Source organism: Symphodus melops (genome assembly GCF_947650265.1).
Source record: "Symphodus melops genome assembly, chromosome: 20".
Taxonomy (NCBI): Eukaryota; Metazoa; Chordata; class Actinopteri; order Labriformes; family Labridae; genus Symphodus; species Symphodus melops.
In genome coordinates this window covers 5,124,854-5,139,036 of record NC_136710.1, presented here as the reverse complement: position 1 = coordinate 5,139,036, position 14,183 = coordinate 5,124,854, and the positions used below count along the sequence as shown (strand labels likewise).

At 44.1% G+C, this 14,183-nt stretch overlaps 2 protein-coding genes across 2 annotated transcripts in view; one reads left to right on the top strand and one right to left on the bottom strand.

Moving 5' to 3' along the window:
• Positions 1-4,142: 4,142 nt before the first annotated feature.
• On the bottom strand, positions 4,143-6,708 carry mrpl52 (mitochondrial ribosomal protein L52). The gene is made up of 5 exons (XM_079371848.1): positions 6,600-6,708; positions 6,240-6,309; positions 4,698-4,765; positions 4,552-4,616; positions 4,143-4,414 (listed from the first exon to the last, which is right to left on the bottom strand). Exons 1-5 carry the CDS (start codon positions 6,631-6,633, stop codon positions 4,262-4,264), a joined length of 390 nt encoding a protein of 129 aa, XP_079227974.1. The 5' UTR covers positions 6,634-6,708; the 3' UTR covers positions 4,143-4,261.
• Positions 6,709-10,341: 3,633 nt separating this feature from the next.
• ajuba (ajuba LIM protein) overlaps positions 10,342-14,183 on the top strand; it is a 9,487-nt gene continuing 5,645 nt past the window's right edge. Inside the window, exon 1 of the mRNA XM_079371830.1 lies at positions 10,342-13,037. Within this exon, the coding sequence (XP_079227956.1) occupies positions 11,492-13,037 (1,546 nt within the window). The 5' untranslated portion in view covers positions 10,342-11,491. The remainder of the gene's footprint in view (positions 13,038-14,183) is intronic.

Below are 14,183 nucleotides of genomic sequence, written 5' to 3'. Positions count from 1 at the left end.
AAGCTCAAAGAAATGAGAAAGGCATTGACACAGAAATTAATTTATTGGCCAGGGGATTTTTTTCCCTCCACACATTTCTAGCCAAGGAAAAAAAAAACTTTACCAACCCCCCCGCCCCCTCTCTCTTTCACTCTCTCTCTCTCTTGTTTCCTCTCCCTCTGCAAAATTGTTTCTTTTATGAGGCTTCAGTCTGAAACCACTCCTCCTTCTCACCACAAGTATCTCTGATCTGTTTTTGCTCTTTATTTCTCGTCCCCCCCCCCCCCCCTCTCTGTTTTAACTCCTCACATGCTGTTAATGAATCACTTTAACAGTAAACAGCAACGAACCAATCACACAACAAGATCAGGGCGAACAAACAAAGAAAAAAAACACCATTTCTTTCTTCGTTTTTAAAGTTACGTCTGTCCTTGCACTTTCCTCCTCCTTTGGCTTGAGTGTGTGTGTGTGTGTGTGTGTGTGTGTGTGTGTGTGTGTGTGTGTGTGTGTGTGTGTGTGTGTGTGTGTGTGTGTGTGTGTGTGTGTGTGTGTGTCACCTGGTATTTGTCAGTGGATCTCTCTCTCATGCACTGCACTTTTATTCTGTCTTTCACTCACCCAGTGCATCCAAAGCAAAACAACCAAAAAAACAAAACTTCTATCTACTAACAATCTTATAACTTTTAATTCCTTCCAATAAAAACATGTTCAGGCTTCATGAGTCGCGCTTAAAGTGAAAGTGGGTCAATGTCTCAAGGCAAAGACACAGAGAATTAGATTAATCCAGCAATTCACAGAAGAAGAAGAAACTGTTTCAGACATTAGATTCATTAGGTTTCGTTTCTAAATTCTGGTGCAGCTGTGTTTTGAGGTTGTGAAACCTACGTTGGTTTTCTTCACACTAACATTTGAATTAATTTACTTTCAGTGTGAAAACCCTTTTTAAAGCTTTTGTCTAGATTTCTGTCTTTGAACAGGAGACAGTGATGTGTAAGACTAAAAAAAAAACCATCAGAAAATAAATCAAACTCCACAGATTAAGTCCAAGAACTACTTTCCACTTAGTTTTGGCCTTTTGTATTCAAAAATCTGGGCGTGTGTTTGGAGAGTCTGCCCTGTGTTTTGTCTTCAAGGTCACAGACATGAACACAGATGAAACCTTTCAACCTTTCATGTTGGCTTCTCTCTCTCTCTCTCTCTCTCTCTCTCTCTCTGTCTCTGTCTCTCTCTCTCTCTCTGTCATCCATTTTAATACTGAAGTGTTACAGTATTTCTGGGCGGTGCAGGAACAACCATCAGGCTCAGCACTCTGTCTCCAAGCCAGGCAGGAAGTGGCCAGGCCAGCTGTTTGCAATTCAACCTGGGACTTTGTTTGGGTGACCTACATTATGGCACCATTTATATTCTACTGTAACTCAAACAGCACTTTTTTCCTCTTTCTCTCCTCATTTATTCTCTTTGACCGACTTCCAGCGATGGAAAATAATTACTCCAGTGCCGTGCTGGCGAGTTGGAGAGCAATCGTGACAAACTCTTACCCTTTGATTGTTCTTTGTACGGCTCCATTACATGTCAGTACTTTTAGCTACTCACGACTTTAAAGATTGGATTTAAAAGTAATATTGATAACATGTTTCAGGTTTAAAAAATAAAGACTGAGCTGACTTGTTGGGCTTGTGACTTTGCTTAAAGTCGTTTCTGCTTTGGGTCGACCTTTCAGATTGTCATGAGGCTCCACTAGAGTTTTTTTTAAACCCTCAAACTTCTCACATATTTTAATTCAGATCATTTTATGAGGCCTAAAGAGGTGAATTCATCCTCTTAATAATAACAACATACCAGCTTCAAATTCATTCTGATTCTGTTTCTGTCCAAAACGTCCTGAACAAAAACATCTCCTGATACTCCTCTTAGCTTTTTACTCTCATCAAGCTCATCATAGCAGAAGGGAGGAGACCAAAGATGACATCAGTGTGACCAGAGAAGAGAAAAACACAGACTGAATTAAGCTGTTGGCAGCAGAAATGGATTGCACATGGAAACTGAAGGGAGAGCAATTCAAAAAGAAGATGCTTGATGATGTTCCTTTCATTCTGTTATTTTCTCGATCAAATACCAACCAGCATCCACAGAGAGTCCTCTCTCAAGTCCTCAGGTCCTCTCAAGACCCTTTGGAGGGGGTCCAACCCGAGGTTTGTAACCTCTGGAACTAAATAGGGAACATTATTCAAAATAATTCCTGCTCTTAGCTGGAAAATATATTCAAATTGTTACCAAAAATAGATATCAGGTTGATTGTTTTAAAAGCAGGCCGACAGAATCAGAACCATTTTAAGAAACTGACCCAAAAAACATGCAAATATTTCTTTCTGATTCTTTGTCAAACGTCTCTCTTGTTAAAGGTGACAAACAATGCTAACACAGTGCTAGCTTTCATTCATAGAGTCCCGCACACAATTAAAAATCTTAAGACTGTGTATTTTTTGTCAAACATGTTACCCATGGTGCCCCACGCTACAGGAAAACCCAGGTCAAGAAGCGGTCTCTGGGAACTACATGCTGAATCAGACCCCCCCCCCCCCCCCCCCCCCCTGCTCATCCTCCCGCAGCTCCTGAACCCCTCCCTGTTTGTGGTCTGCGGGTGAAGCTGCAGATACATGTCTCCGTATCCCCCATGCTGTATCCTCACAGACTAACCTCACCCCTCAGAAAACAAAAATCACCCCCCCCCCCCCCTCTTTCTCTCTCACACTCCATCCATCGCTGACTTCTGCACAATAAGCAACATCTGGTTCTCATTTCCCCAAAACCAAAACAACACGAGGAGGAGAAGAGGAAGGGGGGTGTGGGGGGGAGACGGGGGAGGATGGGAGGAGTCTTTGAGTAAAGGAGAAAGACATTCACAGAGAAAAAGAGGAGGATGTGAATAAGAGAAAGAATGAAGGTGTATTTCTCTGGTGGAGGTCTTTGAAGGTGCAGGTGTGAGGATGTGATTAACCACTTCAGCATTTCTTACAACTGCATTTGTTATCTTTAACACCCTCTGTGGCCTGTTTCATGTGCTCACACACTTCTCAAACACTCCCCCCCCTTCCCCCTCCCCAAGCAGTCAGCTCTTTTGGTCAGCTGTATGAAAATGTAAGAAAAGGAGAAAAAAGGGGGGAGGGAGAGAAAACTCCCCATCTCCACAGAAAAGAATCTGCAACTCAGCGGCTAGCGGTCCTAATTACAGTGAGGCTTTGCTGAAGTCTGCAACAAGAGAAGAAGAGAGAGAGAGAAAAATGTGAGGGAGAAGGGAGCTAAAGTAAGAGCAAGAGGGGGAGTGAGGCGAGGGTTACCTCACTTTGTAAATAGTCTGTTTATAAGTCAGTCACTTGAAATTAGTGCTGACTCGACTAAAGAACAGCTGCAAACATAACCTCGACTGTAAACCAGAGATGCAGAAAAAGTTCAATTCTTCTTTGCTCCTTTAAGAGAAAATAGAGTTTTCAGAGAGAGATGATTTTCATCTTTTAAAGTTAAATGTTGCCATAAGTCAAGTGTTTCTGCAGCTCGATCGAGACTTAATCTAGCGCAAAAAAACCTGGATCAAATACCAGCAAATATCGCTTTCAGGAGGATGAAACTTTCTGCCAACTTCGCTCTCGCCGGCTAATTATCTTTCCAGACGCCAAGCTGCAGAATTCAAAGATCGACTCCTCTTTGTCGTCAAGAAATCTGAGCTCAAATAAAACAGAAGGTTGAGACAGACATCCCTGGATATTATCTGGAATGTTTTTCTTCAGTGTCTCAAGATGAAATATATTCACTGAGTCTTGTTTTGACACCACACTCGAATACAAAGCAAAAGAATTCAACTTTGTGTTTAGAGAAAGGAGATTGCCACAGTGCCAAAGTGTGAACCCCTCACTCTTTCTCTTTTCTATAAACACAGGCAGAAAACTCCTGATCAACTTTATGTTTGCCAGCTCCTCCCTTTCCTCCGCTCGCCAAAAAAACTCCTTATCTGAGGCCAACACCAGACAAAATGGCGTTTGAGCCGCCACAGTGGCTGAGAAAAAGGAGCAATGCTGCATTCTGCTGGAAGAAGAGGGATATAAACTGCTTATTCTTCAACTCAATAAATCCATGAACGCAACGCAAACAAATCAAGACAACAAGGATGAATTGGAAACACAATTTATTGCAGAAAAAAAAAAAACAGTTTACATAAATATAACCATCAAGCTCTGTCAACACATTGTTTATCATAATGCAACATGATGATGCCAATAATCTCTTTTTAACTGGGAGTTGTTTTATTCATCAGCAGCTTCCCTTTAGGTTTGAGTAAAAGAGACTTTTTGTGCTGCTCTGTTCGTTTGGCCTCTTCCTGTTTCTCATGCCACGCCTCGATCCCTCTGTCCACCTCCGAGCTCAGCATCACGATACGCCTCTGTGTGTGTGTGTGTGTGTGTGTGGGGGGGGGGGGGGGGGGGGGGGGGGATAAAAGGTTACAAAAAAGCGGCGAACACAGAGAGAACTGTCAAAAGAAGGTCAAATTTAAAAAAGGAAAAAGACGTCAATACTCACGGCTACAACTTCTCTCTCCTGCTTTCTTCTCGTGTGTCCTTTCATCGGAGGAGCCGGTCTTCCATCTGGGCAGACACAGTGAGATATTTCTAAAAATGGTGCTGGACAGTGTCTTTGAACGCCTCCTATGTAGAGATAAACATTACCTGCAAATGACCAGTCAGGCAGATCAGTCAGGGGGCCATATTCTGAACCAGTGCGGGCGAGTCCATGTCTGGAGGAAATCACAAACGTTATCTGCACGCTATATGATGAGGCTGCAAATTAAAGCCGAACAGTCAGGAAGCCCAGCGTTGGCCCCAAAGTGGGTAAACCTGTCATGATGATAAAGACTACTTTAGTGTGAACTTCTTCGCACGCTTATTCAGGTGGCTATTGAGTTATGACTGCACTTCTTTTTTTTCTTTTTCTTTTTATATAGGGCAAACTTGTTTGTGTTGTGTGTGGAGTTATTGTTGTTTTTAAGAGATACGTGTTTGTATTGATTTTGATTCTCTGGCTCACATAAGAGTGACGCAAAATTGATTGTCCGTTAACCAACATGAAACAATAAACAGTACAGCAACACTGTCTGTAGGATTGTCCCACTCGCTGTGGAATTCAAAGATATGCAAATAAGAAAGATTTTCATAAAAACGTTGCACCTCAGTTTACTAAAACTGCACTTTGACCAGGTGAACACAGTGCTAGTGGCACACAGCGGTTTACAAAGGAGAGGTAATGCTTCAGAGTATACTCGTGTTTGACAACCTCGCAGTTTTTTTGTTTGAATTAAGATTTTAAATCGCCCTCTCAGAATCAAAGCAGCAGCCATGAAAGACACGACACACTACAATGAGTAAAACATCTAACTTCCCCTTTAAACCAGCTGCACCAATTGTTAACAAAGTCCATCACCAGGAGACCCCTCGGGTCTGCAGGGCCCAGATTTACTTGCTGGGCCTCCTCGTGTCTGAGTGAAAACCAAAAGTGATCGTGCTTTTGAATCTGTGTCTCCGAACTCTCTTCCTCTCCACACACGCTCCGCAGCTTCTCTTCATGTTTTTCCAAAAGCTGCTGAAGGCCCCTTTTCAAATCACTGTTTGACCACATCATCCTTCATTTCTTTAGCATGATGGGTTTTTTTTTTTATGTACAAGTGTTGTTTCTCTATGTTCATCTTGCACAATGTGATTGTTGTTATAACTCTTATGGTAAAACTTTGCGAAGCACTCAGGCATTGTTCACACTGCACCTCCAATTCGTCCATTTTTGCTGTCGTTTTTGCTGAGCGTAACCTGTTGCCATAGAAACCAATGTGGATCAGACCACGTGAATACGGACACGCAGATCGGATCTGGTCACTTGCGATTTGTAATGAGGACGGTCAGTCAGTTAGATCGGATTCTGATCAGATTTGGGGAAATATCAGATTTCTGAACAAAGCCTAAGTGACCTCGCTCTGTGAACGCTGCTATACCAATTAAATGTATCAGTATATTATTAATAATTGCACTCGATCATGTCCCTTGATCTGCCTTAGTAGTTGTACTGTTGCATATTACCATTAAATGTCCAAACAACAGCCCTGGAGGTTGTTTTAAGTTAGGATATTCTGCCACTTTCATGAAATCGTAGATCAGCAGCACATTAAATCATTTAAGCATGCAGTTCGTTTGAATTATGAGTGTATTGTGTGTCATACTTACTCTTTCCTCCATTTATCTCCAGCTTGTACTCCACGTGTGGTGCTGAAGTGTCTGCTGGAGAGTCTCAGCACTGTCAAACACACATAAACATCATCTATGATCATTAGTAATGTACAGACAAATACATCAGCACTATTAGTAAATACATATGACAAAGTTAAATAAAAGAACAACCACTTCATCAATCAGTATGCTCAGGATTGTTAGCATGTTAGCAGCTCCTCGTTGCTTTATTCACCAGGTTTATTTAAACGAAGGTTCAAACAAAGAAAGCGAAGATATTCACAGCAACTGAGCTCACTGGTGAACAATAAAACGAAGCTTAGACACCACAGATTTAGTGAATAACCTCTGCCTCACCTGAGCAGCATAATGTCCTTACGGGCGCCGCCATGTTGTCTGTAGTGTTTTTTTTTATTATTATTCCGGCCACTAGGTGTCACCAAAGGTTCACTGACTGAAAGCAGTGTCGTGGGCTTCCTGTGGCATTTCTTGATGTAAAAAAACCCCCAGAGTAATCATTATAATAAATTAAATTAAAGCTCCGTTAATCACATTTTAAACGTGGATTATTCTTAAATGCTCTCACGTATTTTTTTAGTGTTTAAAACGGGTTTCCTTCTTCATTCAGTTGTAGTTTTAATCCTCTTTTTAGAACAGTTATTTCTGCAATGTTTGTTTTTAGTTGTGTGGACACAAGGACAGGACAGTGTTTGAGGATTCATGTCCTAAAATATTTTTGTGAATTTATGCCTGGGTGGAAAAGAAATAAGCGTTAAGTGATTCCTTTAAAGAAGTGCTCCAAAGCTGTTTAAATGTCTCTGTCAGAAGCCATGATGAGTACTTTACAGCTGGTGAAAACAGTTGTATAATGTCTCCTCGGGCTATGGACGAGCTTTGTCAAGTCTATGAAGAAAACACCTGATGATGACATGGTGATATCATTGAGGTTAACTCAATTTGAGACTGGAGAAGAAGAGGGTGATAATCTGAAGAAGCATCAATGTAACAAGGTGTCATAACAAATGAGCAATGGGCTAATTTGGTTGAACATGTTTTTGTTTCTCTCTTATCTACCCTCATCACCTTTTCACCTTCTTTCTACTGTAAGTCAGTCGTGACCCAGAGCTTTGAAACCACTACAACAGGGTTTTCCAAAGTTAAGCCCGGGGGCCATTTGCTGCCCTTGAGGCGATTTGTTGCGGCCCCTGAACTCAATTGAAGAATCAGAAGATTTTGGCCCGAGGCCTCATTCTGGATGGCATATTTTGTTATTTTTCTTTATCATGTGAGCATGGGATAAAATATTTTTTTAACAGCTTTGACTGTTTTCCACATGTTTTGTTAACTATGATAATGAACCTTTGCATAATATTTGTAGACAAGCAGACTATTGTTTAACCATTTAATAACCTGAGGTTAATACAAAAAGCTTTTACAAGAAATAACCACATTACAGGCTTGATTCTGAGAAAAAAAAATATTAAAACAGATAAAGAAGTACAAAAAACATAGAAGCGTCCCTAACCCTAATTTGCTTTTATTAAAGGGTTACTTTTGCAAACCTACAAAGCCTTACTACTTCTTCAAAAAAAAAAAAAAATATATATATAGAAAAAATGTTTCTCACTGTAATGAGTCAATGTGTTTTACTTACTTTATTTTTGTAAAGGTCAAAATACAAAAAGTTCCTTACAAAAATTCATTTAAAAAAACCAAAGGATTCTAAAACAACTATTTCGGCCTGCAAAAAAAGTTTGAACTGCACTAAAGCATCCAATGACAAAGGTCCAATGAAGGAGCATGCAGCAACTATAACCTGGTTTAAGGGTCTCTGTCCTCATATTTTGGACAATCATTTTTTGAATCAGTCCTAACAAAAATTACAAAGTTTGCTGTGGCAAACAATATGCCTGCAGGTCCTGTTTGTGTTATGTTTTGTCCGCCCTTTTCAGATAATGACACATACAGGCCTCGGCCTTTCAGCGAAGGGTGAAATACGACATAGATATGACCATTATTCCCTGGAACAGAAGAGGCTGCACAGAGCCCTGGCGCTGTCGCAGCTCTTCAAAGTATTGTTTTTGTATGAACTGCTTCGCCACTAAGCCCAGAAGAATTTCTCTGTTAGCTTTTCAGACAAGTTCCCACTCGCAGCCTGTGAGGTAAACGCAGGAGTCTGCTGCAGGACTCCAGTGAACCGCAGGGGCCATGAAAGGCTCCATATGGAGGGGGGGCTCCGGGGCACATAGAAAGACGACTGGCCTCTCCAAACACACCAGCGTAAACACTGTTTTTTTTTTTCCACGCTTGGTGTGTTTTAGGTGTGTTTCTTAACCGACACAAAACGGCCAGAATCAGACTGACTAAAGGCCGGTCGGTCCTGAAATAGTAGCTGGATGTTTACTCTGTATCCTCCTTGGAGAACTCAGACATGCCGAAAAAATTCAACCGCCGCCTCACGCTGTTGTGTCCCTCCGCGCATTCCACAGGCTGGTGGTACAAAAAAGTAGTGCCATTGCCAACAAGGCTCTTTAATGTGATTTGACTGTTCTAGTCGGCCTTTACAAGTAGCCTAATTAAAGAAACAGTGGAGGAGATATATATCGAACTAAAATAAGAAGGTCTTGTGTTTCTGAGGTGCTTATAGCCTTATAGTCTAAGCATCAATAGGCTAAACATATGATAATATGTTATAAAGTAAAAATAAATAAATTAGCTATTCTAGTCTACTTATTAGATTATAGCCTAAATTCATGTCCATTGTCCAACAAAATACAATAGCCTATTAGCAAAGCAGTAGGTAAATATTTTTTGACATTACATATCCCAGATATACAGATCCCAATTCTTTTGGAGACACAATAGATACCTATTATTGGATGATAAGTAAAATAGCCTTTATTTGAAATGGGATTTGAAATGGGATCTAAAGTAATTAACAATTAATAAATAAAAGTTCTGTGGCAGCTTGCTCTTAAATCACTAACAAACTCCGACACGTTTTAACTAAAAGTCAGCCAACCAGAGAGGACATCAGTAAGCTAGTAGGATTCCTATGTCATAGTATGGGTTAACATGGGACATATTAGGAAAAATTCACTTCTACAGTGTTTTTGAACATATTTTTGGGTAACTTGAGTGTCTATCGACCCACAGCATGTGAAATAAATCCATCCAGTCCTTTGTTTGTGGTCTGCATAAGTCTTAACACACAGAGAAAAATGCTCAGTTTCAAATTTTCTCAATTTGTGACATCACAAGTTGGATTCTGGTACTAAAATACCCCCCCCTCCCAATCTCCTCCCATGGACTCCAGCTAAGAGCAAAACTATTGCACAGGTTGGGGGGGGGGGGGGGGGGGGGGGGGGGGGGGGGGGGGGGGGGGGTCGGTGTATTTAAAGAGACACACACACCACAACAAAGTGTTCTGGGAGAGCTGGTTTCTACAGGGTCACAAACCTCCTCTGGTGCTTGAGTCATGTTTTATTTAGGCCAAAGCACATGACAGATGTTTCCTATAGACCACAGGGGGACTGGAAAACATGTCCCCTTTAAAACAGTATATGCCTGACTTTTGTTGACTAATAATGACCCATGTGGCTGAACGGTTTTCCACCATCGCCAAAATATTATCTCCACTTTCAAAAGTAGGCTACACATGAAAGCCTATCAGCTTCATTGCATTATGCGTTAAGGAGTCGGAAGCGGACGAGACACATCCTCTGAGGACTTTTGCGTATGAATGACGAAACAGGCCATAGCTGGTGGAAAGGTGTTCCGGCTTGGAGGGGGGGAACGAGCCGCCGCTGACTGATAAAGGAACAGTGACGCGTCAAGCTAGACGAACAGACAGACGGAAGAGTAAGATTCAACCTTCAAAATAAAAGCGAGTATGCTGCTGCGTTCAGAAAAATTAGCAAGAAAATTACAATTTAGGGATCGCTTTGTACATATCCGTGTCTAATTATATTCCATAAATATTTAATTGATTTAAGGTAAAAAAACAAAAACAAAGCTGCTCCACGCATCGTTAAAAGTCGATGTTTTTCTAATTCACCAGCTGCAAGAAAGAAGTTACCTTTGAAAACCTCGAACCGGAAATACCTCTGATATTACGTTAGGCCACACTTGAATAGAAAAAAGAGGGGGGAGGTAAGTAATTATTTAGGGGGAAGAAAGAAAGAAACAAAGTTGTCGACCGTGCAATGCACACGGGGAGGGATTTTTATTTATCTGCACCGGTCTGTTTGGATGGAGCTGTGACTGCACACTGGGGTTCCCACATTTCCTTCTCCAACTCTCAACTTTTCCGCTACTATTCCCCGAGTCCCGGAGAGGATTTCTGTTCTTTAAAAACGGGAAAGATAAAAAAAAAAGCATCGGAGCACAGGCGGATGGATGGACGGACTGAGGAGTCCAGCGAGTGCCCTGTGTGTGTTTTCCTCTGCCTGAGTTTAAAGTTATAAACTTTATTTAAAGGACGTCCCCGAGTTCATTTTTCCCCTGAAATGAATGGAAGAAGTCGGGTGAGTCGACTTTCTGAGCACAAACGGATTTATTTTCTTGTCTACACTGGACCCACATGAAGTGGTGATAGCTCGCATCCTCGCTTTGTGTGTGAGTGTGTTTTTTTTATAAAGAAAATCCAAAACCGAGAGACTTAACCCCAAACTGTACTGGATGAAAAAAAAAAGACTTCAAGCATACTGAGTTAAATGTGTTTGAGGCAGTTTAAGTAACAGGAGGAGATGCAGATGTTGAGCCACATGAAGGGCCACAAAGGAGGCCCTACACGATCATAGGTCACTCCGGAGGGTCCTGGATGTATGTAGCCTATCTCCTGCTTCCTGGCTGGATTGACTTGAACTTATAGTTTGAAAAAATCCGATGGATTCTTCCTCATCACAGCCTACCTGTACCTGTGGATCTTCCACATGAGGGCAGACCAGATGACTCAGGGGACTTAAGTCATGTAACCACCCTGCAATGCCGTAAATGTCTTATTTATCTGTTATGTATTTATTGCCTGTATTTAAAGGGTCATTTTTTGTAGCTTTCTTCTAGTCTCAAGGCCAGTATTTTATATTGTGTTTAGGATTGTGTAGTTGTTTATGTAAAACTGTAGATTAACTTGAACATCTTTGTTCTGCTGTATATCTAACACTGAATTTGAGCACAGTAATTTTTAATTTAAAGGGTGTAGGATTTGACTTTGCCCAGAGAGGTGTAAAACAAGACGAGGCTTCAACATGGACCGGCCGATAAGCAAATTGTTGGAGAAGTTAAAGCTAACGGACTCGGGCAGTGTGAAATTCAACAGTTCAAAGAAAAAGCACGACTCTGCCAACAACTCTAATAACAGCAACGCCAACCCTGGCAACTCTGGAGGCGGCAGCGGCGGCGGGGGCAGCGGTCTGCCACCGGCTCCCAGCTCTGCAGCTGCCTCGCCCTCAAGACCCGGCCAGTTCTCGCTTGCCTCTGCAACCACAAGCGACACATGTGTTCCAGTCAGCGGGAGAGGAGGAGGGATGGGAATGACTCCCCCGCAGCTCCTCACCCCACCGCCACCTTCCTCCAACGTGGGCGCCGTATCTCAAGATGGCGAGCAACTGCTTCACCCTTCCACCTTGGCTCCACTGAGGCGTCGTTCCCCCCAGCAGAGAGCTTCCTGTTACCTGGGCGAAGGCGTCGATTCCCACCTGAGGCGCGAGTCTGGTCTGGGCCCCGAGTGTGACCCTTCGGGGGCGTTCGGCTCCAAGGCATCCCTAAATCAGCGGCGCTACTCCCTGGAGCTCCAGCAGCTGGTCAGACGGCAGCAGCTCCTCTCCCAGCCTCCGTCTCTGTCTGTTCCCCCGCCATACCCTGCTTCTATGGGCTATGGTTCGGCTCCCAGAGGTGGTCTGGCAGAGCCGGGCTACCTCTCGGAGCCTGAGAGGCACAAACGCCTCTCTCTCCAGGAGGCTCTGTTTTACAAACGGCTGAGCACTGGGAGCGAGTTCTGGGAGAGCACCAGGCCTGCGTCCCTCTCTCATCCGCCACATCGGACGTCCGACATACCTGGAGGAGGCGTCGTCGGAGGCTTCTTTTACCCCCCCGGGCCGACCCTGAGTCCGTGCTCGTCCTTCAGCCTCCAGGAGTCGGTGCTGGTCAGCCCCAGGTCCAGCTTCGCTTCCAGCACTGCGAGCGGCGGCGGCGGCGGGAGCCCCATGGGGAGTCGCTGCAGCAGCAACCGCACCAGCGGCATCAGCCTGGGCTACGACTCCCGCTACTCTGCCTCTGGAGGCTTCCCACCGCAGCAGCAGTCGCCCTCCATGCAGGCGGGGGGCTCTGCGGCTGGTTACGGGGTCCGGGCCGGAGTGACCCCTGTGGAGGCTTGGACTCAGTACCTTGACGGAGGGATGCGCCAAGGGGCCCAAGACAGCCGACACTCTTACCCGCCTGCTGTCGGAAGTCCGGCGGCGGCGTGCTACCAGGCCGGCCCGGATTGGTGGGAGGAACAGCAGGCAGGAGTGAGGCTCAAAGAAGGAGTGGTGATGGGAGACAGGGCCCGATACTCAGACCTGCCCGGCACCCGGTACCAGGAAGAGCTCACCCGGCTTCTTCTGAGGGACGCGGCGCTGGAAGGCGGGGGGCTCTTGGAGGGCCTGATGCTGAAGGAGCAGTCTCAGGCGCTGACGGCTCTCGCCAAGTCCAGCACGACTACGCTGGGACCTTGCTCAGCTGGAGGACCTGGCAAGCCTCTGGAGGATCCTGGAGCTGGGAGGGAGGGAGGAGAGAACCGCCAGGAGTTCTTTGGTGAGATCTTTTTTTAATAACAATTGGTTCGAGCTTGCCAATATCAGTCCAAGTATCCGTATCAATATTGGCCCTGTAATGTGTATCAGCAGAGATGCAGATCAATGTGCTGTGCTGATACCAGAACAGATCAAACACATTTTTAATCTCACAAGCACACGGGATGCTTTGCCATTTCCATGTCATGTGTCGGTGTCGGTATACGTTTTGTGAACTCCTCCACATCCTTTGATTTGAGGCGGTGCCGTCACTTTTTAATGCACAGCATCTGCCGGCAGTGTGTCATTACGGTGGTGGCGTCTGCCTGGTGTCAGATCACAGGTTTCTCTCCAAATGAAAGGCTCGTATGGATGGATGCACGGATTAATAGTTGAAAGCGGTGTATGGACGGATGCTGCTTGGTAGCCTGCAGAGACATGCAGGCTTGTAGGCTGCAAAGAATAAAGGAGGAAGGGAAAAAAAATGCTCTCAGGCTTCAGATCCAGACAGGTCGATTTATTATTATAATTTTTTATTTTTTTTGGCCAGGAAGAAGAAAGATGTCAGCTGTGGCATATAGAGGGCTAATGCAGCGTAGCTACACAACTGTAACGTGACGCTCGGGACAATAATGACACACTTCCATGTGAGCACATCTCATCATGACGAGTGTGAGTCACTCCAGATTAGTGCTCGGTGTTTGTGCGACTTTAGCAGGGCAGGAGTGTGTTACAGTGCCTCGTTAAATTAAGGGTGTGTTTTTATCCCCCCCACTGTGACTTCAGGCCACAATAATGCAGTGTGTGTGTGAGTCATGTGTGTGTGTGTGTGTGTGTGTGTGCGTGCGCCTTGGCGTGTGCGAGGGCGGTGTGCGCTGCAGCCTGTTTTTCTGCTCAGGTATGTGTGCCCGCAGGGGACAAACAATACTGTACTCCTCTCAGCCATTAAGGAAGGAATCAGAGGCTGAGAGGCGTGAACGCAGACACTCTGAGCTCAGTCAACACACACACACACACACACACACACACACACACACTCGCACTCCAAATGCTCATATTAAACCATTAGATTACAGAGAGGATTCAGAGCTCGGCTTTAAAAAAAAAACTGCAACAAAAATCAAGAAACTTTTTTTTTTTTCTTTTGAGTTTTGTGACTTCAAATTTG

What these genes read in the sequence shown, in the direction of transcription:
- mrpl52 (XM_079371848.1), bottom strand. Translation starts at nt 6,633, where the DNA reads ATGGCGGCGCCCGTAAGGACATTATGCTGCTCAG. An exon ending in GGAGATAAATGGAGGAAAGA is followed by an intron (nt 4,766 to 6,239) that starts GTAAGTATGACA and finishes GATTTCCTCCAG; the next exon opens with ACATGGACTCGCCCGCACTG. An exon ending in AGGAGAGAGAAGTTGTAGCC is followed by an intron (nt 4,415 to 4,551) that starts GTGAGTATTGAC and finishes ACACACACACAG; the next exon opens with AGGCGTATCGTGATGCTGAG.